The sequence below is a fragment of the Dreissena polymorpha genome, chromosome 4 (assembly GCF_020536995.1).
Source record: "Dreissena polymorpha isolate Duluth1 chromosome 4, UMN_Dpol_1.0, whole genome shotgun sequence".
Classification (NCBI taxonomy): domain Eukaryota; kingdom Metazoa; phylum Mollusca; class Bivalvia; order Myida; family Dreissenidae; genus Dreissena; species Dreissena polymorpha.
In genome coordinates this window covers 123112042-123139647 of record NC_068358.1, presented here as the reverse complement: position 1 = coordinate 123139647, position 27606 = coordinate 123112042, and the positions used below count along the sequence as shown (strand labels likewise).

Genomic DNA, 27606 nt, shown 5'->3' with positions numbered 1-27606 from the left:
CTTAACTATTCACTCTTGTGTCTTTTTCATGACCAGACATGATCCAGTAAATTGTTTTTATTGAAATATTCTGAGAATTCTGGTGATTTCAATGATACCATATTCAGTATAACAGCAACCAAGATGTATCCCAGATTTACTTTTATCATACCGCTGCATTGATATCTTTCTGATATAACAAAATGTAATGCTATATATGCAGCACAATTCAAAGGAGGACATAAAACATGCAGTCAATATAAAATGAATATTGTAATTTAATCATATAGTTATATACATTTTTATCAATAGCATCTTTGTACAAAACATAACAAAAGAGAACTGTACAAGTGCAATTGCTCATAGGCTTAGAAAGGTCATATACCAAGAGGGCCATGGGATCTAGTGCACTCACCTGAGACCCAAAGGAACTAGACTACATTTGTATTTTGAAAAAGTGCAAATAGATCCATGACGATTGGACCAAACAGTGACTTCAAGAGTATGAACATGTTTTATTTAATTTGACCTAGTGACCTTGTTTTTGAACTTACATGACCCCGTTTCAATCTATGCCAAGACTTAATTGGGAAAAATCTTCTCACCAAATTTCATGAAGATTGTCCAATAAATGTGGCTAATATAGTGTCAACATGTTTTCCCTATATTCATAAAAGGAAAACTGCCCAGCCCCCGATCGGCCATGTTTTTCATCAAACCAGACCAATTTTCTAACTAGACCATGAAGTCATGAGAACGAGTATTCTGACTATCATTTCACTAAGAATGTGACTTATATAGTGTTAACAAGGTTTTATTATAGCCATATAAGAAAAATTGCCCCCCCCCCCAGGCAGCCATGTTTTTCAACGAACCGGAACCACTTACTAACTCATCCAATAATTATTAAAAACAAAAGTTCTGACAAAGTTTCATGAAGATTGGACAATAAATGTGACTTCTAGTATTAAAAAGGTTTTAATATAGCCATATTTGGAAAACTGACCCACCCCCTAGTGGCCATGTTTTTCAATCAACGGATACCATTTTTGAACTAGTCAATAATATAATTGGGACACATGTTCTGACTAAATTTCATGAAGATTGGACTAAAAATGTGACTTTTAAAGTGTTAACAAGGTTTTACTATAGCTGTATAAGAAAAATGCCCTGCCCCCCCCCCCCCCTGGCGGCCACGTTTTTCAACAGACTCGAATCATTTTTGAACTCATCCAAGATATCATTAGAACTAATGTTTTGACCAAGTTGATGAATTGGACAATAAATGTGGCCTCTAAAGTGTTATCAAGATAAATGTTGATGAGCCACAACAGACAAAAGGTTTTCACAAAAGCTCCCCATGTGCACGCTAAAAACTACACCCATGTCACAGACATAACTAAAACCCCTGCAGCGCTATGTCAGAAACATTTATGGGAATGTTTTTTAGAAATGTGTGGATCACTGAGAATTAAGAAACTGTTTTGCCCATCTATTATTGTTTGTTATGTTTATGTTTATGTTAAGTTTCAGTTTTATAAATGGTTTAATCTAAATTAATCTGAAATGCATCAATGAAATCAAAATGAGCGTTTTGGATGTTCTTGATATTTTATCGTCTTCAACACTCTCATAGCCATATGATGGCGGTCAGTTTACCTACTCACACATTTAGTTGGTAAGCAGGCACTAAATATGGAATTCCTCATGCATTCTGTTCGTTATAGCTTAAATTGCAAGTATTTTGATTCTCTCAGAACTACACAAAATATAGTTTTTCACACTGTCACAACTCAGTGTGAGAAGTGCCTGACAATCTTGGACCTTTGCGTTTTTCTTTCACCTCTTTGGACTTTTCTTTCAGTTTCTTTGTCTTCTTGAGGTGTTTCAATTTCTCTTCCATGGCTACATCAATTGTGCTCTCATCCTGCCACAAACACCAAAATGAAGGATTTTACAAACACATAAACATGACCTGATACACAACATTTAATAGCAGATAGTGTGGTGCAAATACAGGTTTTCATGTTCAATGAGTTGGAAAATTCATTTCCAAAATACCTAAATTTAAATAAATATTTATGTTTTATATTAAAAGATTAAATATAATATCAACGTTTAGTTTTGATAAACATTGCGAATTGCATATTGTCAAACAAAAGAAGATGAATTGTGGATGTTGTATGATAAAGGTACACACCAATAACTCTAAATTCTTCTGTGCATTGACAACTTTTTACAAAATGTTCCATCTTACAGTGACAACAAGGGATCTTAATGTTCAGATGAAAACATTGCCCACATAGGGACCTGTATCTGTATACGTCGCATTTAGTCATCAAATCCAATGTCAAAGTAGTATTGAGCATGCATTTTTAAAAAATAATGTCATTCATCTAATGTTTTTTATCTTTGGTTTGCATAAGCCTCTTCATTTTCTTAAAGTATGAACTTTTCCAGTCAAACACTGGAAGGGGATTAACAACACTGCAATGACTGTAATGCAAAGCTGTGCCATAACAATAAATAATGAATAACTGAAACAAGAATTACCTGATATCTTTCCATTTCCACTGCTTTGTATGGATTGAAATAATTGTCTTCCTTTGGTATCAAACCAATTTCTTGAGCCATCTGCAAGTAATAAACAAATACATGTCTCATAACTCAGTGTGTCTTACTACTAAGTATGTTAATTCAAATAGTGTTGTGTAAAATCTGACCATTACTGTGCTGAATAAAATAATAAATAAATGATCTAAGAATTTATTTTTAATTGTTACAAAAAAGATCTTTTTTAAATATCCTCAAAGTATAATACACCAAATTTAATTAAAATATTCCCTTTGTCGTATATGGCCAACGGACTAACATTAACATACCATACAAGACATTTCCCTACAATACATTACCTTGAAACATACTACCATACTTACACTCCCATACATCATACTACCAAATACATTTAACAAATAATATTTAATGAGCCCAGTTATGTTGTAATGTCTGAAAACGTCTAACATTTATAACGCTAATACAAACGTGAACACTGTTTCAAATCTATTCATATAATCAGATGAGTAATATGGAAATCGCATGGAGCCAACTGTATGTCTTTTTACATAGAGAATACTAGGTTTGGTACTATTGAATATAGATACATTTAATTAACCAGGGTTAGACAAAGAGAACCAAAAGCCTTGGAAAATTTTATTTGTAATGAAAACTTATCTTTAATTAAATCATTGTATTCTATTAAGTATTTACCCCATCAATTTTACATTTTTCTTCATTTATACTAAAGAAAATGGCTGAAGAATCACTATTAAAATACAGCTCAGTTTATACAACTACGATGTTCCTTCGCCATTCCACTAAAGATGCTGGTAAAAACATTAAATCTATCCCTGATATTTTTAAACCCCTAAGGTCAGTAGCTGTTACCAGATTGAGCAGTTTCTCATGGGGTCCGGTGAACGCGCGAGACTCCATGGCAAACCATGTGGCCCAGCCAATCAGGAACTCCCACTGCTTGTTGGTGTCGTACAGTTGGTGGGTCATGTCGGGCAGGTGCAGTAAGATGTCCGCAAACAGGGCTGTGTTCTCAAGCACTTTGGAAACAGCTGCAGTGACAAACCCATGATGATGACAGAGTGGTAAGTAAATTCATGGCAAAACAATCATTGACACTTGCTTATAATGGTTTGAAGCTACAATCAACTGCAATATATAATTAGTACAGTAATGGGAAAATACTAATGTACACTATAATTAAGTCAATGAGTAGGTTTACATTTGAGTTTCAAATCATAGTTAAAGCATCGCAAAAGGGACAGTATCACAACATGGTGTTCATTAAAATATCAAATTATCAAATGCATATCTTACACTCTTTCACATTTTCATCTGTTGGCCAGTCGTCACCAGGAACAAACCCCCAACCTGTCAAATTGTTTTTCGCTTCACCAATTATCTGTGAGAAAGTTGTAAGATGAATATATACAAACATTTTGTTTACCAGCAGATCAAGTAAAAGGATAAATGCAATTTTCACTAAATCACATACATACTATCAGTAATGTGCCATTGAAACAAGAGTTGTCACTGAACATGATTAATACCCTCAAAGAACTGCAATGACCCATATATATTGAGCATTAATGACTATTACTGTACTTTGACTTGTGATCTCCAAGTAAGACCTTCAACACCCCCATGCTGTTTTTTGGATGACAAACATCTTATACAGGTGAACATTTGAGTCATGTTATTTGAAAATTCTTAATGCTTGCTGATACTGGTGACATTATAGAGTGGACAAATCTTATTTCATCAACAAAAAAGATTAAGCTTGACCTTTGACCTCTACATATGACATTAACCTTGATGGCAGCCATAGGGGTTTTTGCATGGTGCACAATGAATCTTGTGAATGATAACATTTGCATAATTTTTTATATTTTTTTTAATGCATACAAATTTATGTATATAGTGGCTATAAAGTCATTCAACATCCACCCAAAAATGCCATCCTAAGGTTTTCATATATCGTATACATATAGATCTGTATGTTAAATATGTATATCAATTATTGAGTTACTGAGCAGAGACTCCATTTTGACATTGAAAAATATTGCTCACTTTATCACTTAAAAAAATAATAATTTCAATGTATGGTCAAGTGGGTACAAGCCCTATTTGAACAATATGGCGCTGCATTTTGACCATTTACTGCAAAGGACTGCCTTGATCTTAGAGGTAGACAGGTGTCATTTTCTTGCAGTACAAACTCCAACATATGTTAACAATTTTGCTCAATTTTTCAATACATGGAAAAGTTACAATTTCTACAGGTTTCATAACAGCCATTTAAAGGACAAAGTGATTACCATATTCATAATTATGGAGACAGCATATCAAAATGTATCATTCAAAATAGCAAATATACATTGTATATGTAAAAGAGAATGTTGGGAATTCTGGTACAAAATAATCATGAGACACTTAAGCCAGTACTTTTTAATACAATGATTTAAGATTTTTTTTTAATAAACGTGTTTAGTAGAGAAGGGAAAAAAGATGGAGACCAAAATGCACTTCTGTGTAAAATGTTATTGTATGAAGTTCTTTGCAACCCATTGATTTTTTCAATCATGTTTATTTGCTAAGTGATCATAATCAGGTTGAAGGTGTTGATATGCAGTTTTTTAATGTATGTGACAAATAATGATAGAGCATTAGTTGCTAAAAATGTAATTACAACTCTTTACATTATTATAAAATCAATGAAATAAAAAAACTTCTTGAATGAGGTATATCAAAATATCTTAATATATTCATGAGAATTAACATTTTGTTATAATTTATATATGTTCTTTAAATAAACATAAATACAAGCAAAACAGCCTCACCTGTATCACCTTTGTTAACATAGCCTCGACAACTTTATACTTCGCTTCTACCTTTATTTTTGACTGGAGAATTGATTTAACTGCATCAACTTGTATGGCACGGTTATGTTCAAATAACCTCAAGTCTGAAAAATAACACACATTGTATTCATATGATGCTGTAGCAGATTTGCTTTTCAATGAATAGAATAGAGAAAGAGTAGAATAGATACGACAGATACCTCAACAGGATTATTATTAGTATATGTGTTAGAAATAGTAGATACATTTATAATTCATGTTTTATTTCCTAAGTAACTGGGTGGTGGCAACAAAAATTAAGTAACAGATGGATGATAATTTTTTAACAATGCTTTTATTGCTAAATATCGTAACTGTTTATTAAAAAAAAAGTTTAAACAAGAGCTGTCTCCATAGGATGACATATGCCCCCGATAAACGCTTGGATAGAAGTTATAAGCATTTTTCAAAACCTAAACGCATTTTTCGACACCTATACGCGGACCCTAAGTTCAAGGTCAAGGTCAAAGGGGTCAAAATTTGCGTGCATATGGAAAGGCCTTGTCCATATACACATGCATCTGAAGCGACATAGAAGTTATGACGCAAAGTGTGACCGACACACGGATGGACGGACAGATAGACAGATTATTGTCAATGCGATCACTATATGCCCTCCTTAGGGGGCATACAAATTTAATAATAACTTTATATTACTTAAAGCCTTTGTTTTTGAAATATGTGAAACAACCTTGTAAATAGGAGAAATAATTTTTTTTAATCATAACTCTGGTTGAGTAGAAAATATAACAAGGGCTGTTTGTAAGACATGCATGCCCCCCATATGGGCTGTCGGTTGTAACGGCAGCCATTGTGTGAATACCTTTTTTGTCACTGTGACCTTGACCTTTGACTTCGTGACCTGAAAATCTATAGGGGTCATCTGCCAGTCATGATAAATGTACCTACGAAGTTTCCTAGGCGTTAGCATTCTTGAGTTATCATACGAAAACCATTTTACTATTTCGAGTCACTGTGACCTTGACCTTTGACCTAGTGACCTGAAAATCAATAGGGGTCATCTGCCAGTCATGATCAATGTATTATGAAGTTTCACGATCCTAGACCTAAGCGTTCTTGAGTTATCATCCGGAAACCATCTGGTGGACAGACCGACATGTGCAAAACAATATACCCCCTCTTCTTCGAAGGGGGGCATAATAACCAAGCCATAAGGGTGCACAAGTTATAATGCTAGTTCAGATCATTTTTAAGTTTCAGACCACTAGCGGCCATACTTTTTGAGTTGTGTGCGACAAACATTAATAAATGAAAAATTTTGCTAAAAAATAGGCCATACCTCCAGTCATGACAAAATCATCCTTACCAAAATATACACAAGTTCACGTGCTAATTAATATGTTTAATAAGTGTCAGTTCTCTATCTTTACTTTTGAGTTTTGAGTTATGCCAAACACAAGCAAAAAACAAGAGACGTGCTGGTCAGAAACAAAATGCCCCCTACTGCGCCACTTTGAATTAAAATATTTCTTTTTATTAAATCCCTTTAAACAATATTACTTTCCTTGTGAAAATGATCTGTTACTGCCAAATGATATCAAATAGAAATTATCTTCAATATTGCAAAAGTTATGGCCAATGTTAAAGTTTGCGGACGGACGCACCGACTGACCAACGCACAAACTGACAGTTCAACTGCTTTATGCCACCCTACCGGGGGCATACAAAAGTAAACTGGGGACATAAAACATAGCAGAAATTGAAACAATGCATACACTTACAACGTCAAACTTACATCTCTGGAAATCAGAAATGCTGCCTTGAATCTTTCCTTCAATGCGGTCATCCTCTGTTTTTCTGCTAGATTCTTGAATGTCTGGACCATTATCATCTTCAACTTGTATTTTGTCAACACAGTGCACAACAAAATGTTCAACAATAATTGCCACACTAATTGAAAGGAAAATATTTAAGCGAAATGCCATTGGTAACACGAATCTGCTCAACACGTATTTTCAGTGACCTGAAAAACAAATAAAACTAGAAATAAGTCACAGACACTGATAATTCAGAGCCCAAGATAATTTTGGGGAAAAAGGGATTTTCTTCCATTCATACACTGTAACTCCAATATAACGCGGATGACGGGGTCCAAGCCACGCAACAGCGTTATAAACGGATCCGCGTTATAAGTTTTGAGCTCATTTATTGCAGAGGGCTATAAAAACAGATATAGTATCGCCTATAATATAGGTCCTGTGTAATTGCCATTTATATTTTAATGAAGACAGTAAACAGTTTTATTAAATCAATATGAGTGTGACACTATGACAGAGATAAAGCAGGAATTATTACGAGGTGTGGATTTTTATCACTTATTTCACCCTATTTCTGAACTGAAATCCCCTATTTTTCAAAAGTCAATGGTTGAATTTACAGCTTTATAAGCTTTTGACTTGAAATTGTTTTGGAACCATGCTACAAACAAGATTGCTCAGCGATATACCAGTGTATACCTGCCTAATATATATAGAAGCAGATGAATAGTGGTCTAATAAATGATAAGTATGAACCTGATTTAGTGAAACTTTATATATATATTGATTAATTTGCCGGAACAATATTACCATAAATAAAATATATCTGAATACTGTCGACCAATGCTCTGAGACCACTACTATAAAATTGGCACTTGCACTTTTGCAAAATGTGAGTAAAAAATCAGTATTGTGAGTGCTGTTTGTTTCTCTATTTAACAGTTAAAATCTCTGTAAGGTGTTATTTTCATGATTCCAGCACCTGTCTCAAAATAACTTATTATTATAGTATTTTACCTAAATAATTCAAATTCAAAAATTTTATGCGCACAAATTGAAGTTAAAATTTGTACCTGTGTATGTCAGTAAAGTTTGATTGGTCATTGGCGGCTCGGGTACTACTTACATGTACCCCAGTACGGTAAATATACTTAAACGTACCTGGTCGATATTAGACTGCCTCCCCGAGTTGTATTCCTGTCCAAAATCCAATGCAGTAAAACGCGCTACCGAATCCCATAAAACTATTTTATTTATCTTAAACAAACTTATCTTTAAAAAAAAAAACTTCATCAAAGTGCTTTTTGAGTACGAGTTTTGATAACAAAGTGGCCACTTAACAGAAAATTGACATAAATGTAACATAATTAATTAAAAAAAATTAGCCGACATTAACTGATTTAGCGTAAAACTTCCTGAGAAAGTTCTACTTTACTTACCAAACCCAGAGTACATGTAAGTAGTACCCATCCGACAATGACCAATTAAGCGTCAGTGAATGCTTTAAAAATGCCTAATTTAATATTTGTTCGGATCCCATATGTTAACATTCTTATTATCGCTGGCAAAATATGAACACAAAATTTATTTTTGTTACACTTTTTTTTAGTCTTTCACGAACATCTGCTGTTCTGGTATACGGACCATATGGGCCAGACTAATAGACCCAGATTTGCAGACCATACAACCCAGATTTGCAGACCATACAGCCCAGGTTTGAAGACTTTGAAGACTGTACGGCCCAGATTTGCAGACCATACAGACCACATGTTTTTACGTCATGTAGATTATTTTAATACATGTACATGAAATACTAAAATGCTGTGCATACTATGATACTATGCACCTGTTAGAAAAACGGTTCTGACTGTGTCTGTTGTGAAGACTGGTACAGAAATTGGACTTAATAACTAATGTTTTAGAATTGAACCATAAGTGTACCGCAAACATGTCAAAACACTTCTAGTGTGCACGGAAATATCGCAAAAATATGTAGTGTATACTAGCGATTTGTCTGCTTGATGGTCAACACGACAGGTTACAGTCGAGTACTTAGATATAATTATCAGAGAACATAATTTCACACACGGACCAAAAAAAAAGAGCAAAAGTAGACATTGGATGCAATCATAAAGCGGCGCCTGTATGTTCCCCTCGAACAAATATCCGAAATAAGCTATCCGAAATAAGCTATTTCCGTAATGTGTTACAAACTAACGCATCTACCGTTTTATGCGGCTGTATTGCCTTCGTACGGATTTTGTTCATATAGAAGATCTATTTTGTACTACATGTATCGGATCTTTTAATGTATTCAACGCCGCTTCTAAACAATAAATGCAAATCACATAAAGTTGTGTTAATTATTATAATTATTTTCGACACGTGTTGATCTTGTAAACAAACAATCAGACGCTCATTTCCAGCGATAAGAAAAGCGTTTGCTGTCAGCGATCGTCTTGTTTACAACATGTCTGACGTGGAGTTTCACGAACAAGGAGTAAGTTAAGATAATATGTTGAGTCTGTTCAATTATGTGGCTTTATTTTAAATCTATACTTCGTTTTGGTAACTGTTTTTGTTTTGTTTGTTTTCAGTATAAGTTAGACTGAAAAAATATTCTAGGAAATAAATCATGTAAACGGTTAAAATCCACTAAACTTAGAGAACAGAACCCAACTCTAACAGTAACACCTTTACCCAGAGGATGATACAATGCATAAAAAACATCGAAAAATAAAATTATAAATACAGATTGGGTAATGAGAACTAAACGTGTATTAAGGCTCCTCCGTATGAGTGAAGAAATCTGCCAAATCGTGTAGATTGTAATAGTATTAAATACCCTTTCCGTTAATTGTGCGACTGCCGAGGGTTGGAATAATTGAACTCTCAGCTTTAAAAAAGGATGTTCTAGAGCCGTCATAGCAAAAATTATCAAAGGACTATAAATAATCATCGTGCCACTGCTTGCTGTGCCGCCTTAGCTAGGCCACAAACGGGGGCAATTGCACTATACCGGTACGCAAAAAAAAAAGATCTGAAAAGCGTATAATTTTATCGTTGCTAAGCGACACCTTACACCTAACGCAACAGCTAGTAATCCTTTTTATCCTATATATTTCCTAAGTATCGGGGCAACCGCCCCAAACCACCGCTTTGTCGATAGTGGTAAACAACTGCGTACCGGTAAAGTGCAATCTATCCCACAAACGTTTCAATTTCTCAAGAATTTCTAGCCTTAACTGCTCAAGATTACCGGACAGCATCGTATTTATTTCAAGCGTCAGTGGTTGTGAACCAACAGTCTAATTCAATTCAATTTTTATTTTAAGTCGGTGCATATATGGCAATATAAACATTAGCCAGTGCCCCAGATAATTATTTGGAAAATAGGGTTTTCACCCATTGATTTTGAAAAAAAGGGTGATTTCATTCTTGAAATAGGGTGAAATAAGTTATAAAAATGCAAACCTTAAAATCATCGCTGCTTTACTTCAGTTGAAGCTGCACCCTTGTATTGATTCAATAAAACTGTAAACTTATATAATTAACTTAAATAAACTGATGTTTCATAGAGTATTTAATCCTTTAAACAGTCCATATATAAATAAAAACTTTGAAATAAAAGAAAAAACTGTTGTTAACTGACATCTTTGTAAATGTCAAACTTATCGACTGATATTTTGGCACGACTTGCGCGGACGTCTTTCAACCTCTCTTAGAGATCTTTTTCGCATCATAAAGAGAAAATACCGAAAATGAGCAAGCATTTTCGATCAAAGCTATTGTATTGTACGCATTTAATTTGACGAATTTGCATTAAAGTCAAATTGGTTGCGTTTTCAATACGCATGATATTGTATTTCTTTGTGTTTTCAAACATTTTAATAGGGTGAAAGATGCAGATACGCTGCTTATCTGGGGCACTGCATTAGCTATGTATTGACCAGTTGAATGTTATTGTTTACATTCTGGATTTTCATCACATGCGCACTGACTGGTTGGCAAAAACACTTGTTACACGTTACAGTAACGTAAAACATGTATATATGTCTTTTATTTAGTCAATAAAACGATACAAAAATCCGAAATAAACATTAAAACTCTTAAATAATAGTGCAAACATATAATATTTAGTACCAATAAATGTATTTTCATAAATATAATTTCCTCTGTATAAAAATACGAATTAGTTATTAACATTAGAGTAAACGTGGTTGGAAGACTAAAAACTGGCAATCCCACAAAACAAAACAAAAAATATTCTTTCGTATTCTTTGTCATAGTAAGATTTTGATAAATTATATTCAAAGATAATAACACATAAATTTATTTGATTATAATTATAAGTGGTGTAGATATTGTTATTTTTCATAAGAGAACGAAAGTGTAAGAGGGGCATTTAATCAATTATACATGTATAAAAAGAAACCACTAAAGCGGAAAACATTACAATTCCATTGTAGTTATTTTATTTTCCATTGAATGAATTATTGTTTCGTTTCCATGGAATGACAATATCATTAAAGTTTAGCATACATATGAAAAACAAGAACTGCATATTATGCAAATTGAACTGTCTTTGCGTGCACTCTCTTTACTGGTGAAAAGGAGTGATAACAATCTAGCATTTTATGATAAATAAATCTATATATTAATTTCTTTTACGCAAGTATTCTTTACCCTTTTGTTGTTTGCTTGTTTTCCTGATGTTGTTTTGTACACTACAGTAACGTACAATCTTAACACGTAATAGCCGAGTTTACATTTGCCGGAACGCGATCGTTAAATACGTTAATTGTGTAGCAGTGAAATTGCACAATATTTTTAATTTATAGTTATTAAACACTGTATTATTATGTTTAAACGGGCTAATATATATATATACACTAGTTCCTGTTAATCCATTTCAGACAAATGTCTTCATTTTTATGCCCCCCTTCGAAGAAGAGGGGGTATATTGCTTTGCTCATGTCGGTCGGTCGGTCGGTCGGTAGGTCGGTCAGTCCGTCCACCAGGTGGTTTTCGGATGATAACTCAAGAACGCTTGGGGCTAGGATCATGAAACTTCATAGGTACATTGATCATGACTCGCAGATGATCCCTATTGATTTTGAGGTCACTAGGTCAAAGGTCAAGGTCACAGTTGAAGGTCACAGTTACTGGAAATAGGCATTATAAATTTATAAGGATTTAGCATGGTTCAAACAAGGGAAACAACTACGGTTTATGCATGTTCTTTTTATTACAGATTTGCCTCCCTTTAATTCATTCAAAATCTCATTTTACAGCAGAGATTCCAAATCTGACCTGTAAATGAGCCCCATATTTACTGCGAGTGCTAGGTTACCTTTTCCCATTTGATCATTCTTAAGTATTGGTATTGTAATGCTGCTACTGCTGCTGCTACTGCTACTACTTCTACTACTACTACTACTACTACTACTACTACTACTACTACTTCTACTTCTACTACTACTACTACTACTACTACTACTACTACTACTACTACTACTACTTCTACACCACCACCACCACCACCACCACCACCACCACCACCACCACCACAACCACCACCACCACCACCATTACTACTTCTACTACTACTGCCACTACTACTACTATTTTACTACTACTACTACTACTACTACAACTACTACTACTACTACTACTACTACTACTACTACTACTACTACTACTACTACTACTACTACTACTACTACTACTACTACTACTACTACTACTACTACTACTACTACTACTACTACTACTACTACTACTACTACTACTACTACTACTACTACTATTACTACTACTACTACTACTACTACTACTACTACTACTACTACTACTACACCACCACCACCACCACCACCACTGTTCACAGTGACAAAAAACGTATTCACACAATGGCTGCTACTACAACTTATAGCCCATATAGGGGGGCATGCATGTTTTACAAACAGCCCTTGTTTTAAATATGTTAAAATATTTTATTTAAGCAACTGTTTCGTATTTTGGCTTTACAATTTTGCTTAGATGATCGCTCAATATGCCAAGAGATGACATGGAGGTATTATAAATTGTGTTTAATGACCAGACACTTGTATGCCACATGTGGTTTATGCAGGGACCCAAGAATAGGTCCCTGGATTTATGATACCATGTGTTCTTTGTAATTGTTTGGACAGTATCCGATCATAACGAGATAATCGGTTTATGATGAACAAAGGTGCAATAAAACACCGGGTTAAAAACGCTAAAACAAAGAGTGTCAAAATTGGTGTGAATAATTAAATAAAAACAATTACATTTATCAAGAGAATTTATTTAATGTGTAACAAGGTAGGTTTTTACAGACATAAATGTTCAAATCAGTTACTATATGTTGCATACATAAAGTCGATCTATTTGCTGTTTGTTTACATCCTTATTTGTGTTTGTTCATTCATTTTGATTTATTCTGAAATAATTTCAATATCTTAGAATTTTTTATCTAAAAAATGGTCGCGAAGATGTGCCAAGTAGAGATTTTTATGGCAACCCCATACCGAGCTCGTAAATTGTGTTCCACTCCCGAGTTCGTTTATAGTAAAAACAAATAATAACAACAATATAATCGTGCCAAAAATGCATTTCCTTGCACGCTTATGTTTTATTCAGACATAATTAGCAAAATTATATTTGATATTGTGCGTGATTATCAATAAAAACGATGATTTTGTCAACCATCTTTTGCCAACCAGTGGGAGTCTAATATTTGCAGGTGCGCGTGATGTCACTCGTCAACTGGTCTATAGCTATTTACCGACATATCATAACAACATAACATGTAACAATTAAACAAGCATATGCGAGAGTCAATGAGAATAAATAAATAAATAACTATAAAACATCGTAGTATCATATACTGAAATGAAAGATCAAAGGTGGGTTTAAAACAAATAACATAAATACATTGTATGATTAAAAAATATATGTTGTACCTGCTGATCTTGACTTATAAATGTCTAAAAGCTGCCTCAAAAGCAAATGGGTAAAACTGAGTGAGAAATATGGGCACAAAGGTGCGACAGATACAAAATGGATTTAAGAAAACTGCTATTCCCTCAGATCAGATCTGCGAGGAAATGATCAGCAGCTACATCACAAAGCACATACATGAGTGAATACATAGTATATATACCCAGACTCATCTTAGATATAATGTGAGTGAGTGTACATATCCTCAATAGCATACATGCATATAATTAAGTTTTAAAGCTAAGTATAAAAGGCAAAATAAAAGACAAAGCATATAACATAATTCTGTATTGCTTCATGGGTTTGCCCAAGCCACCTTCCAATGCTTCTTTTCCAACTTATCTTCTGCGCTGCTAATCTCAAAGGATTTTTTGTCTGAGGTTAGTAAATTTAAAAAGTGCGGGAAGGACAGTTATTCAGTCTCTAAGGGTGAAAGCATTAAGCATATGTTCCAAAACCATCTACACACATTTTCCTTTTCAAACTCCCATGTGCACTTTGTATGCTGATTATCTCAGATTGTAGCATCACGCTAGTGTTACTAGACCGTCAGATAAGTTCAGTGGTTGGAGCATGCATTTTTCACTTTTTATGCCCCCCTTCGAAGAAGAGGGGGTATATTGCTTTGCTCATGTCGGTCTGTCGGTCGGTCTGTCTGTCGGTCGGTCCGTCCACCACGTGGTTGTCAGACGATAACTCAAGAACGCTTGGGCCTAGGATCATGAAACTTCATAGGTACATTGATCATGACTCGCAGATGACCCCTATTGATTTTGAGGTCACTAGGTCAAATGTCAAGGTGACCCGAAATAGTAAAATGGTTTCCGGATGATAACTCAAGAATGCATACGCCTAGGATCATGAAACTTCATGGGTAGATTGATCATGACTCGCAGATGACCCCTATTGATTTTGAGGTCACTAGGTCAAAGGTCAAGGTCACGGTGACCCGAAATAGTAAAATGGTTTTCGGATAATAACTTAGAACGCATATGCCTAGGATCATGAAACTTCACAGGTAGATTGATCATGACTTGCAGATGACCCCTATTGATTTTGAGGTCACAAGGTCAAAGGTCAAGGTCATGGTGACCTGAAATAGTAAAATGATTTTCGGATGATAACTCAAAAACGCTTTTGCCTAGGATCATGACACTTCATAGGTACATTGATCGTGACTCGCAGATGACCCCTATTGATTTTCAGGTCACTAGGTCAAAGGTCAAGGTCACAGTGACAAAAAACGTATTCACACGATGGCTGCCACTACAACGGACAGCCCAAATGGGGGGCATGCATGTTTTACAAACAGCCTTTGTTTGAATTAGGTTCTGCTAGTTAAACTCCCACTTTGTTGCAATTTAAACTTTTTATGTTATCCTTGTATTTACAACTCAATTTTACTCAAACATATAAGGCCATTCAGTAAAAATAAATGAATGGTGGAAATGGCAGCTATAACTCCAATTATTACTATCAGCTTAGCCGAGTTCGGTAACTTAGTAGTACTGTAAGATACATTAAATTTTATAAAAGTGGTTGGACACATTCCAGGTGAAACATGTGAAACCTAATAAAAAGGGTCTAGAAGTCATACCACACTATGTGCACTTTTACTCCCAGATGTTCTTTTCATGGTTTCAAAAGTAAAATAAGGCAGGAGTAATTTGAGCAGTCTTTTAAGGTTCACTGGAGGAGTGTAGGATCTGCTAAACAAGGCAATCACCAGATGCTGCATGCATTCCAAATTCAGTTCATATGAAAATCATAGGCCCAACTGGTTTGTAAAAGTTGGATTTGCTGCACTTAAAACGTGTAAAATAACGTTAAAAAATTGTATGTGAGCTATTGTTTATGCATGTTTAAGTTCACCTTTTTAAGACATATAGTAGACTGTTTATTTTTAGTTAAATGGGTAAAGATACAAAATGGCTGCAATAAGGTTTTTGATTGTGATTGCAACTAAATGAAAACATCATTTTTCCTCAAGTTGCTCAAAATTGTTTGATACATAAAAAATTTCGCATCAATTTTGCTTAGCAGCGACTGATGCAATTTATGAACTGTTTCCTGAATGGTCTAAATTTATGACAATAGGCAATCAGGTTGCTAGAAAAGAACTTAGAAAAAAAAGTGTACACAACCAAAAAGGCAAAATATTATTGATCCTGAAAACAATTTTGACATTATTTATGGACTGAAGAAACTGGCTGTTATTGGTTAGCTAAGATTGTGAGGAAAGGCATCGATTGATTACACCTAACAGAATGGCACAACTTATGTACTCTGCCCTTTGTTTGTCATCCACGAGTGACAGTTGACACAAGTCATGGGTAGTGTTCACAATATTTAACAAAATTCTAGTCAGATTATGATTGCATTAAGAGGACAGTATTGGCAAGATATGCAGCATTGAATATGTTTGGAATTAATTAATATGGACAAATATGTTTTTGTTATCCCGCCCTACTGTTAGCCAGTGATTATATCCAAATGGGCATCAGCATACTTTTATTTAGCTCTGCTTTTTATTCCATTTAAAACTGATCAATTTGAATATGTTGTTGTGGCATCATTTGTGTTGGGGGACAGGTCTCAAGACCTTTAAATAAAAAAAATCTTAAGTCAGTGATAAACTAATAACTGATGTAGTTACCAAAATTACCATGCATGAAATATCAGATATCTGATCAGGAAAGGATCTGAAGAATATAATGATTGATAGTTTTTAAAGAGCATCTAAATTATTCCTTTTATGTGATCACACTTGGCAGTTAACACGTTTTTTAATGTTTAGAATCAATTGTACTTAAAACAGACTTTAATAAGGGCAATAATATTAAAAAGAGTAAGAGTAATTTTGAATCTTGCCGTTTTGTATTATCATTTCATAAGGGCATTAATATTAAAAAGAGTAAGGGTAATTTTGAATCTTGCCGTTTTGTATTATCATTTCATAAAGTCAGACTGATCACATTTCCTTGATCCCAAGTAAAGAATTTAGGCTTGCATGGTTGAACTGCTTAATTTTTAGTGCAAGGATTAACAATCTGTCCAATGACATTTCAAACATTGATGAGTTCTTGGCATTTTTTTCAGGAGCTGAATGATATTTCTTTAGAAGGGGAGATCACTGTGCCAGGTGTACCATCTAACAAGGATGAGTTCTCGACTCTGGATGAGCCAGTCAAAGACACTATCGTAAATAATTAATGAAATGATAATAAATAACTGTTTTTCTGGTTGATGGTTTTAAGAGGTTTGATAACCATCAGCACATGTTGTTAATTTCAATTTTAACATAATAACTTAATTCTCACCTCAAACTGATAATTTATATATCAATCTTATCTTAGCAGGAAAGAATTTCAAATTTCTCACAAACTGTGAAATCACATCAATATTTTTTAGAACTGAATGTCTAATTTTTAAGTTTTAAAATGCATTTCAGATATTTGACTATTTCCTTTCATATCAAAGTAATGTTTATACACCCTACCAGTGAATGCATTTTTTGAGCATTGAGTAAAAAAAAGAAATACAAATTTAATGATAGCTGCACAGAAGTTGCTAATTTCACATGAAGTGGAAAAAGGGAATGTAAACTATGAAATTGATATTTGTTGTTTCAGTTTTGATCAAATCACTTTTAAAAAGGCATGGAAGTTGACATAGAAGTTAAATGTTGGAAATGTTTCTTTTAAGATGCGTGACTTGAAAGCAGTTGGAGTTAAATTTTGGCATGTTCTGTATCCCAAAGCTAGCACAGCACTTTTGAGGGAATGTGAGTATTATTTGTGCTCAACTTATTTTCCTTTTATTGTGCTACAGGGGTCAAGTTGTTTACACAAACATTTAAAAAGTGCATGGGAAATCCTCTATACTGGATCCTCTCTAAATCAAAGTTCACTTTAAACTGTGCAATTGTTCATGTCACATTTTACTTTACTATATATTCAAAGTTGAAACCATACTTCTATGTTGTTCCAATGATATGTGCTTCAGAGTAATATGTTGCTGTCTTTTTTCAAAGCTGATATTTTGATTAATTTTGATATAAATATAATGCATTTTCTCAAAGCTTTTGTTTTTGTTAAATATGTAATGCATAAATGATATTTAGTATTTGTAACATGGAGAAAGACTTTTAATGTTATTTATGTTTCAGGGGATCTCTGGGGACCACTGATACTATGTGTGTTCATGGCAATGTAAGTTTATCCCTTAGCATTGGCACATGACAATGTAAGCATGTTTACTGTAAGGCACATTTGTTCATGGCAATGTAAGTTTATCTCTTAGTATTGGCACATGACAATGTAACTTGTAAGCATGTTCATGGTAAGGCACATTTGTTCATGGCAATGCAAGTTTATCCCTTAGCATTGGCAAGTGACAATGTAAGCATGTTTACTGTAAGGCACATTTGTTCATGGCAATGTAAGTTTATCTCTTAATATTGGCACATGACAATGTAAGCATGATCATGGTAAGGAGCATTTGTTCATGGCAATGTAAGTTTATCCCTTAGAATTGACATGTGACAATGTAAGCATGTTTACTGTAAGGCACATGTGTTCATGGCAATGTAAGCTTATCTCTAAGTATTGGCACATGACAATGTAAGCATGTTCATAGTAAGAAGCATTTGTTCATGGCAATGCTAGTTAATCTCTTAGTATCGGCACATGTCAATGTAAACATGATCATGGTAAGGCACATTTGTTTATGGCAATTTAAGTTTATCCCTTAGCATTTGCACATGACTATGTATGCATGTTCATGGTAAGGCACATGTGTTCATGGCAATTTAAGTTTATCCCTTAGCATTTGTGCTTTACAATGTAAGCATGATCATGGTAGTGCACATTTGGTCAGGTCAATGTACTGGTAAGTTTATCCTTTAGCATTGACACATGTTCATGGTAAGGCACATTCATTTATGGTATGTATGTTTATCCCTTAAAATTGGCACACAACAATGTAAGCATGTTCATGGTAAGACACATTTGTTCATGACCATGTATCTTTATCTCTTAGTATTAGCATGTGACAATGTAAGCATGATTATGGTAGTGCACACTTGTTCATGACCATGTAGCTTTATCTCTTAGTATTGGCACAAGACAATCTAAGCATGATCATGGTAGTGCACATTTGTTCAGGGCAGTTTATATATTTATTATGCAAGTTTGGACTTCATGTTTATGGCAATACTTTAATTGAAATACTTTAGCGGGCATGTTCATGGCAAATTGTGTTTGTGATATATCACCTTGCAACCTTGTTCATAACAACATCTGTGTGTTACAAATTTTCTATGGAAGTATGTGGTCATGTCAAGATGTCTGATCATGGAAAAGGCAAAATATGCCTATGTATTAAACACATTATGGCAAAGTTTTTTACAGCAATGTCAATTAGTGTAAAACATAATGTAAGTTTACGATACTTTAGGGAAGTGTGTTCTAACCATGCAATATATAGTGTGCATAGAAATTAAATTATTCTTCAGTTAGTCATTGAGATACATGTACTTGCAATTTGATTAATAAGTTACAAAGAAGGTTCTAACTAAGTTTGGCCTTTTGATGTTCAAGTGTATGTTATGTAAGTTCTATAAAAAGTATACTTGAAAATATGTGAACAGTTGTTTTTAATCATAGAAATAATGCTTACTATTGACTTCACAATGTCAGGATGTTGCAAGGAGACACCCTTGACAGGATGCACGACGGAGGGCCCCAGTTTGCGGAGGTGTTTGTCATATACTGGGTAGGAGCCGTGGTTGTGACGCTTAACACAAAACTTCTTGGAGGAAACATGTGAGTGGCCATTTAAGTTTAAAGCATATTGATGTAAGCTCAATTGATTGAAACTCTTGTGTATATTTCCAGGGTAGAACCTGAACTTTGTGTGTTTTGAGAAGATTTAAAGAACACTCCCAAGGTAGGGATTGGACCTTGGACATTCAGATGGCTTTGCCAACAACATAACCATTATTCAACAGTGACCTTTTTATCACTGTTAATGTACATGTAATAGGGTTAAGTTATCCTTTGTTAATGGGAATACAAAATGTTTAGTTTGAAGCTGCTTTTTGCATGAATGCACTGTGGACACATTGAATCGCAAGTTTTGATTTAAAAGCGAGCAAAATGTCTCACTATACAATAACTCCATGTTAAATACAAGAGTTTATATTACTTATCTTTAGACTGAGCTGAGTTGGTAGAGGTTTATATTGTTGTTGAACAACCAGTCCAGGTAAATGTTTGTGTTGGCCATGTATTGAACCTCTCTTCTGATGTTAATTTCAGCTCATTTTTCCAGAGTGTGTGTGTGCTGGGCTACTGTGTCTGTCCTCTCTCCATCGCTCTGATAATCTGCCGCTGTATACTCATCGCCAAGGTGCAGACCACCGTGCTCTTCATCATCAGATTTGTTGCTGTTGTTGTTGGTTTCGGCTGGTCAACATTTGGTGAGTGGGGGGCTGGGAACCTTCTGGGCTATAGCAGAGATTTTTATGCTCCCCGAAAATTTTCTTTCGTCACACTTTTGTTACAGTTTCTCATAGCAGTTTCAATACTTTACCGATCTCTTACATATTGGCCATGTATGTACCTTGCATGGACCTCTACCTTTGATGAGGTTTGAGGTCACTGGGGTCATGTTCACCGAGGCTAATAATAGATTTTTCCGTCACACTTTTGTTACAGTTTCTCATAGCACCTTCAATACTTTACCGATCTCTTTCATATTTGGCATGTAGGTACCTTGCATGGACCTCTACCTTTTGATGAGGTTTGAGGTCACTGGGCTCAAGGTCACTGAGGCTTATAAAATATTTTTCCGTCACACTTTTGTTACAGTTTCTCATAGCACCTTCAATACTTTACCGATCTCTTTCATATTTGGCATGTAGGTAACTTGCATGGACCTCCATTTGATGAGGTTTGAGGTCACTGGGGTCAAGGTCACCGAGGCTTATAAAAGATTTTTTTTAGGTGGTTATAAACACATAGATTGAAAAAGCGCATCATCGGGAAGCATCCATCAGTTTCACTGATATTTTGGTTTATAGATGCTACATTCCATTCTCTCTGCAGATTTCTTTTCATTCACAATTTTCCAAAAAAATGAACTTACCTTGAGATATTGTATTCCCCATATATTTTCATCATGTTAAAGTTATTAAGCTATAATAGATTTTCCGTCATGCTTTTGTTACTTTACCGATCTCTTTCATATTTGGCATGTAGGTACCTTCCATAGACCGCTACCTTTTGATGAGGTTTGAAGTCACTGGGCTCAAGGTCACCAAGGCTAATAAAAGATTTTCCGTCACGCTTTTCTTACAATTTCTCATAGGGCCTTCAATACTTTACCGATCTCTTACATATTTGCCATGTAGGAACCTTGCGTGGACTTCTACCTTTTGATGAGGTTTGAGGTCACTGGGCTCAAGGTCACCGAGGCTAATAATAGATTTTCCGTCACGCTTTTGTAACAGTTTCTCATAGCACCTTCAATACTTTACCGATCTCTTTCATATTTGGCATGTAGGTAACTTGCATGGGCCTCTACCTTTTGATGAGGTTTGAGGTCACTGGGGTCAAGGTCACTGAGGCTTATAAAAGATCTTTTTAGGTGGTTATTAACACATAGATTGAAAAAGCGCATCATCGGGGAGCATCCATCAGTTTCACTGATATTCTTGTTTATAGATGCTACATTCCATTCTCTCTGCAGATTTCTTTTCATTCACAATTTTCCAAAAAAATGAAATTACCTTGAGATATTGTATTCCCCTATTATATTCATCATGTTAAAGTTATTGCATTATTTGATTTTCGAAAAGCTTTTGAGTCCCCTAATTGAAGGCTTGTGTTCCTTACAAAGAGAGTTATAAATAGCCCATAATATAAATTGATAATAATTATATCCCCATTACCATTGGTAATGGGGGCTATATAAGAGTCACTTTGCCGGTCGGTCTGCCTGTCCCGAAAATCATAGGACAGTGTGTCATGCGAAAGAAGTATGTCGATATCTCCAAGGTCAAGGTCACACTGGGAGTTCAAAAGTCATGAGCTTGTACGGGCCATAACATATCATTGGATGGTGTGTCATGCGAAAAAAGTATGTTGATATCTCCAAAGTCAAGGTCACACTTTGAGTTCAAAGGTCAAAAATGGCCATAATGAGTTTGTCCGGGCCATAACTGAGTCGTTCATTGTGAGATTTTAAAATCATTTGGCTCATTTGTTCACCATCATTAGACGCTGTGTAATGCAAAAGAATTACGTCGATATCTCCAAGGTTAAGGTCACACTTTGAGTTCAAAGGTCAAAAATGGCCATAAATGATTTTGTCTGGGCCATAACTATGTCATTCATTGTGAGATTTTAAAATTACTCTTTACATTTTTTCACAATCATTAGACGCTGTGTAATGCGAAAGAATTACGTCAATATCTCCAAGGTCAAGGTCAATCTTGGAGTTCACAAGTCAAAAATGGCCATAAATAAGCTTGTCTGATCCATAACTATGTCATTCATTGTGAGATTTTAAATTGGACGGCGTGTCATGCAAAAGAATTCAAGAGTTCAAAATGGCCATAAATGATAATGGCATAATAATTCTTAAAATTCGCCACAAATTTGCTTCTCTTGTTTTGTGAAGACAGCATGCAAAATATTCTTTGTCAATGCAGCATGTGGGGCAGGGATCATATTTTTTTCGGTTTTGTCGGTCCTAGACCGATTGGGGTCATGAAAGACCGATCGAAAATCCCAAACAGTCGGTCCGATTCTGTGTGCTAAAATTCCCATGTCATGAAATCGATTACACAGTGCACATGCTAACATACCCTAATTACTAGTATTTCGATTATCGCGTGTCAGCCGACTAGTATCAGAGTATGACACCAAGCAGCGAAATTTCACGCGGTTGTGTATTAGTCATGCGTGAATAACCCCGTGTCAATATCAATCGATAATTTCACTGGCTTATACCTAGCACACTTATCGGTCCCTAATGTGTACTCGTCACGATAAAATCGTTGACAGTTACTTCGGAGATGAAAACTTCAATGTTCATAATCCTCGTGGAAAGTGTGCATTTCATGCATGATACAGTAAACTTTCATATAAACAAAGAAGAAAATCGGATATTCTGCAATAATTCATACTATTGTGGGCGGACCTTATACACTGAAAACACGCGCTGTAACTAAACAAAACATGCCGATACATTTTCCACCAGCGAACTGACTGGCAATAACTAAATGAAAGTTGCGGATCTGATTGACAGAACAGCCGAAAGTTATTTTTATGGGCGGAAAATCACATAAAATAGTACACACGAAAATTAATATACATTGTATAAATCTTTAGTAAAAATCGTGTTAGAATCAAAATAATTCGTGTACTTGATTGTTTGTTGTTGAATAACTCACGACCGGAAGTTTAGATGCGTGGTTTCAAATTACTCGTGCTTCGCACTCGTGATTTAATCCCTACGCATCTTAACTATCGGCCGTGGGTTATTTGACAACAAACTAAAACGTACACCAATTATTTCTCAACTATTTGGTTTTTTTGTTGCCATTATCCAACCTACGCACAGACATTTGTTAGGTTCAGTGCATGTATGTAAGCTATTATCGAGTCGACAACGATTTAAAACATCGGTATAGACTTACACAGATAAATAATATTGACAACGATGAAAAAAGTCAGATACAACAGCACACGAAACAACAATAAAAGAGAAAAAAAAATCATAAAACCAATTGAGAAAACTCGTATGTTCCGTTTAAAAAAATATGCAAAGGCAATTAAACTTGTACATTTATTATACCACCTTCATGAATGGCAAAATCAATGGTATATATGTTAACGTAATTTGTCATGATTTCGGATATAAATTTTCGGACACTTTCCCCATTTAAATCCAGACCGATTGATGTTGCGGGAAAATATGATCCCTGATGTGGGGGTATACGTCAAGTCTGTGACAAAGCTCTGGTATACGTCAAGTCTGTGACAAAGCTCTAGTTGTATATGATACTAGTATGGTACTCTGAGAAGTTGTATCAGCCAAGATTGTTGTATGAAGTTTTGCTCGTGAGACAGAAGGCAGATATTCTCGTAGCAAATAAAGTTTATTGTATTTGAGTGTTGAACACAATAGGTATCAGTTGCAAGTAATTACTTTCAGATATTAAATAGACTCCCAAATTTCAATTGAACTATCCTGCATGTACGCAGGGATCAAAATGGGAAAACAAGCTTTATTGATGTGTTAGTTTTAAGTCTATGGACTGAACAAGCTTATCTTGGCCCACAGACCACAAATATTTTAAGCATAATTTTTGTGTTTAATATTTAAGCAATGAAAATCTAAAATCTTATGCTAAAAGCATTCTAGTGATAAGAAATTTTTTTTTGTAATTCGAGGGCAATTTAGGAAACTACTTTTTGCTGTTTTATTGTATGGATATTTTCTGTTCAAAGAAAGTTAACCATTTATCTTTGGTTATGCAGACTGCATTTGTTAATCCCGGAGGACATTTTGTGCACACGCATTCAACTTGTTTCTTTTCATCATATTTCTTAGCTGTGCATTTTGGTTAATCATAGCAAAAGTGAAAACAATATTCCTCTAGTCATATTAATTGTCAACAAGCATTTCTTACATCCATATGTTTATTGGAGGATAACAAATCTCACTAAAGTAAATGACATTCCTCTGCTTCTAATATTCAGGTCATTTTATGTTGCATATTTTAGGATGCCACATTCAAGGATCAGTTTGAACTTAAAGTGTATCTGCATATCCTTGAAGGAGAGTATCTCAATATTTCGCAGATGTTAAGTCATGTTATAGTGTTAATTAAAATGTCTGAGTGTATTGCTGTTTTCATAAAACATAGATTTTTCATTTCAATCTAGCATTGCTCCTACCTGTTTCAGCATCCACTGCGTTCCTGGCAGAGAGCCAACCCCCGAACAGAAAGGTGCTGGCCATGTACCCGATATTCCTCTTCTATTTTGTCATCAGCTGGCTCATCATCTCACATACCCACTCATAGCCTTGGACAAGGGCTTATCAGACTTTGATTTCTACAAGTCGAGGGTTACAAGAAAAACTGTTGTTTCTGATACTGGAAGTGTTTTACAGATACAACAGTTTAACAGTTGATCCTCTATTAACTCTATTTATTATATTGAAGTGGTGTTTTGTTGCAACTAATGAAGAATGACATGCGTTTTAAGTTCACCGTTTGTTGAGCAGACATCATGCTATGCATGATTAAATTGCAGTTTTAGACATTCGCTCTCGCCAGTTTGAAGAAAAAACTCAATTGGTGTCCCCTTAGGGCGATAAAATGACGGACATATATCAGGAATGGAGAAAAAAGACAAAATTTCTTTATTCCTTTAATCTTATTTTAGAATGGTTTCCCAATTTTATTTTTTTTTCTTAAAGTTTGGACTTGTCATTGTTAGGTTACAAGCCCATCGGGCTAGTCATTTCAAAAAGCAAACTTAAGACTGTTATTGATTGTAGAGTATCCTTTATTTGGTGTTTCATGGTGTTATTTTGAAACCATAAACATTGCCAACTCGTTTGTAAGTTGTTTTACTTTATTTGGATATTGATAATACAAACTCCTCAGTGGTGAGAGAATTTGAAAAACACATTAAAGAGTAAGTAACACATTATGACATAAACTAGATGCATTTAGCATACCTTATTAACTGCACCAAAATAATGATAGGAATCCTGTATGCATACAATGAACTGTTACCAAACTCAAATTGAATGTTTTAATCTCACACAAACTTGGTTAACACTAGTTTACTGATTCATTTGTAAGAAGCTGTATCCAACATTATGATTAATAATTTTGAATTGATGAACCAGAGATGTACAATAATGTTATTCAGCAACTTTCATGATAACATGAATAACACATTTATTTTCGTGACACAAGAAAGTGTAATTATGGCATTGATTGATAACAAAATTTTCCTCTGCCAACTTTAATTGTAAAATCAGGTAACTGTTTGATAACACAATTTTAGCTCTACCCCCATTTGAGATCATCATGCTTCTCTGCAAGTGAAATCTTACTTTTTTGCAAGAATGACTAATACAAAAAATATGCTTAATTGTTTGCTTCAAATGTTTTATTTATGTATTAAATAAAAGCTGAAATATTATTGTTCATGCATTTGTCTAAAACTATTTTGTTATGTGTTGTGTTTAAAACTCTTCTGAAGTCATGACAACAATCAGGCCCTCTCATTTGCAAATTTCAGAAAATTGCTCAATGTAAACAGTTTTTTTATCAGATGGCCTGAAGACCATGCAACTGAGACATATAAAACTAACCTTCTATGTGTACATTTAGTGATGTTGGGTGTTATAGCTGGGAGTTTTACTATGTATAACACAGACTTAAGGTTTGAGACAGTAATAGATTAAATGAAAGTTTTTTTTGCATAAACATAAAAAACTAACAAGTTTACCTAGGGTGGGGAATTTTTGACCACAAGATTGAAGACACAAGGTATTTAAGGGACCTTGTCAGATTTTGGAACATTGACAAAATTGTTTCAGATTTGCAAAGTTTCGTTGTAGTTGTGCTATCTGCAAGGAAACAGTAAAACTGAGAATTTACCATGCTCTAAAATACACATATTATCTTTTGACAATTTAAAAACCGAAAATTATAAAGCCTTACAAATCCGAAACGATGTAATAGTTTGAAGTTCTGTTATTATTTTTCTATTTTGTCCTGTGACAAGGATTGCGTATATATATAAAGGGTATAAAATATGCTTCATAGTATATGGGCACAGATGGCAGAGTGGTTCAGCCCTTGACTTTTACCCAAACAGTAAGTGGTACCCAGTTGTGGATTACTTTTTTTTCTTTAATTGTATTCTTGATTCATACTGGATATATTTAGTGCCATGGTTTACATTTATAAATTTAAAGCATTTAATGACAAACTTCAAAACATGCCAAAATTTGTGAAAAGGTCACTACTGTATAGCCTGGCAGGGCCTCCGCTTCCATTTTATTACATCATCCTTTTCTGATTTAAATCCGTTACCTCAACAGTAACCATGTCTTGTCTATTCTCATGCAAGGCCATCATAAGAGAGACAATTCTAATGCTTAGATATGAAGTGATAACTGGAAAAAACATATTATGTGTCAGAAGTGTCTTGCAAATCTTCACGTCCTGTTGATGACATAATTTAAGTTTCAATCAAATGGATTCAGACTTTGTGGATGTTTGCTCCACAAACACCAAACCTTTTATGTGGACG

General features: G+C 34.6%; 2 protein-coding genes across 4 annotated transcripts; one reads left to right on the top strand and one right to left on the bottom strand.

Annotated features, from left to right (window-relative positions):
• Positions 1-239: 239 nt before the first annotated feature.
• On the bottom strand, positions 240-9602 carry LOC127880232 (coiled-coil domain-containing protein 134-like). The gene is made up of 7 exons (XM_052427537.1): positions 9455-9602; positions 7207-7434; positions 5391-5515; positions 3868-3952; positions 3424-3602; positions 2533-2613; positions 240-1906 (listed from the first exon to the last, which is right to left on the bottom strand). The coding sequence occupies exons 2-7, from the start codon at positions 7394-7396 to the stop codon at positions 1766-1768; spliced, it is 801 nt and encodes a 266-aa protein (XP_052283497.1). The 5' UTR covers positions 7397-7434; positions 9455-9602; the 3' UTR covers positions 240-1765.
• LOC127880235 (protein YIPF6-like) lies at positions 9588-26487 on the top strand. 3 transcript variants are annotated; one of them, XM_052427545.1, is made up of 8 exons: positions 9588-9728; positions 17354-17455; positions 17960-18038; positions 18423-18465; positions 19954-20079; positions 20575-20735; positions 21517-21570; positions 25234-26487. In XM_052427545.1, the coding sequence occupies exons 1-7, from the start codon at positions 9699-9701 to the stop codon at positions 21552-21554; spliced, it is 579 nt and encodes a 192-aa protein (XP_052283505.1). In that variant the 5' UTR covers positions 9588-9698; the 3' UTR covers positions 21555-21570; positions 25234-26487. The 3 variants fall into 3 exon arrangements, with proteins under 3 accessions (XP_052283505.1, XP_052283502.1, XP_052283503.1); XM_052427543.1 differs by lacking the exon at positions 21517-21570 and adding an exon at positions 13271-13304 and having other exon boundaries at positions 9668-9728; XM_052427542.1 differs by lacking the exon at positions 21517-21570.
• The last annotated feature ends 1119 nt before the right edge of the window (positions 26488-27606 follow it).

Excerpts from the sequence above, each read along its gene's own strand:
- LOC127880232 (XM_052427537.1), bottom strand. The coding sequence starts at position 7,396 with ATGGCATTTCGCTTAAATATTTTCCTTTCAATTAGTGTGGCAATTATT. Across the intron at positions 3,603-3,867 it reads AGATGAAAATGTGAAAGAGT|CTGTTTCCAAAGTGCTTGAG; the intron begins GTAAGATATGCA and ends TTGTCACTGCAG. Across the intron at positions 2,614-3,423 it reads ATGAGAAACTGCTCAATCTG|ATGGCTCAAGAAATTGGTTT; the intron begins GTAACAGCTACT and ends TATTACTTGCAG.
- LOC127880235 (XM_052427542.1), top strand. The coding sequence starts at position 9,699 with ATGTCTGACGTGGAGTTTCACGAACAAGGA. Across the intron at positions 9,729-17,353 it reads TGGAGTTTCACGAACAAGGA|GAGCTGAATGATATTTCTTT; the intron begins GTAAGTTAAGAT and ends CATTTTTTTCAG. Across the intron at positions 17,456-17,959 it reads AGCCAGTCAAAGACACTATC|ATGCGTGACTTGAAAGCAGT; the intron begins GTAAATAATTAA and ends GTTTCTTTTAAG.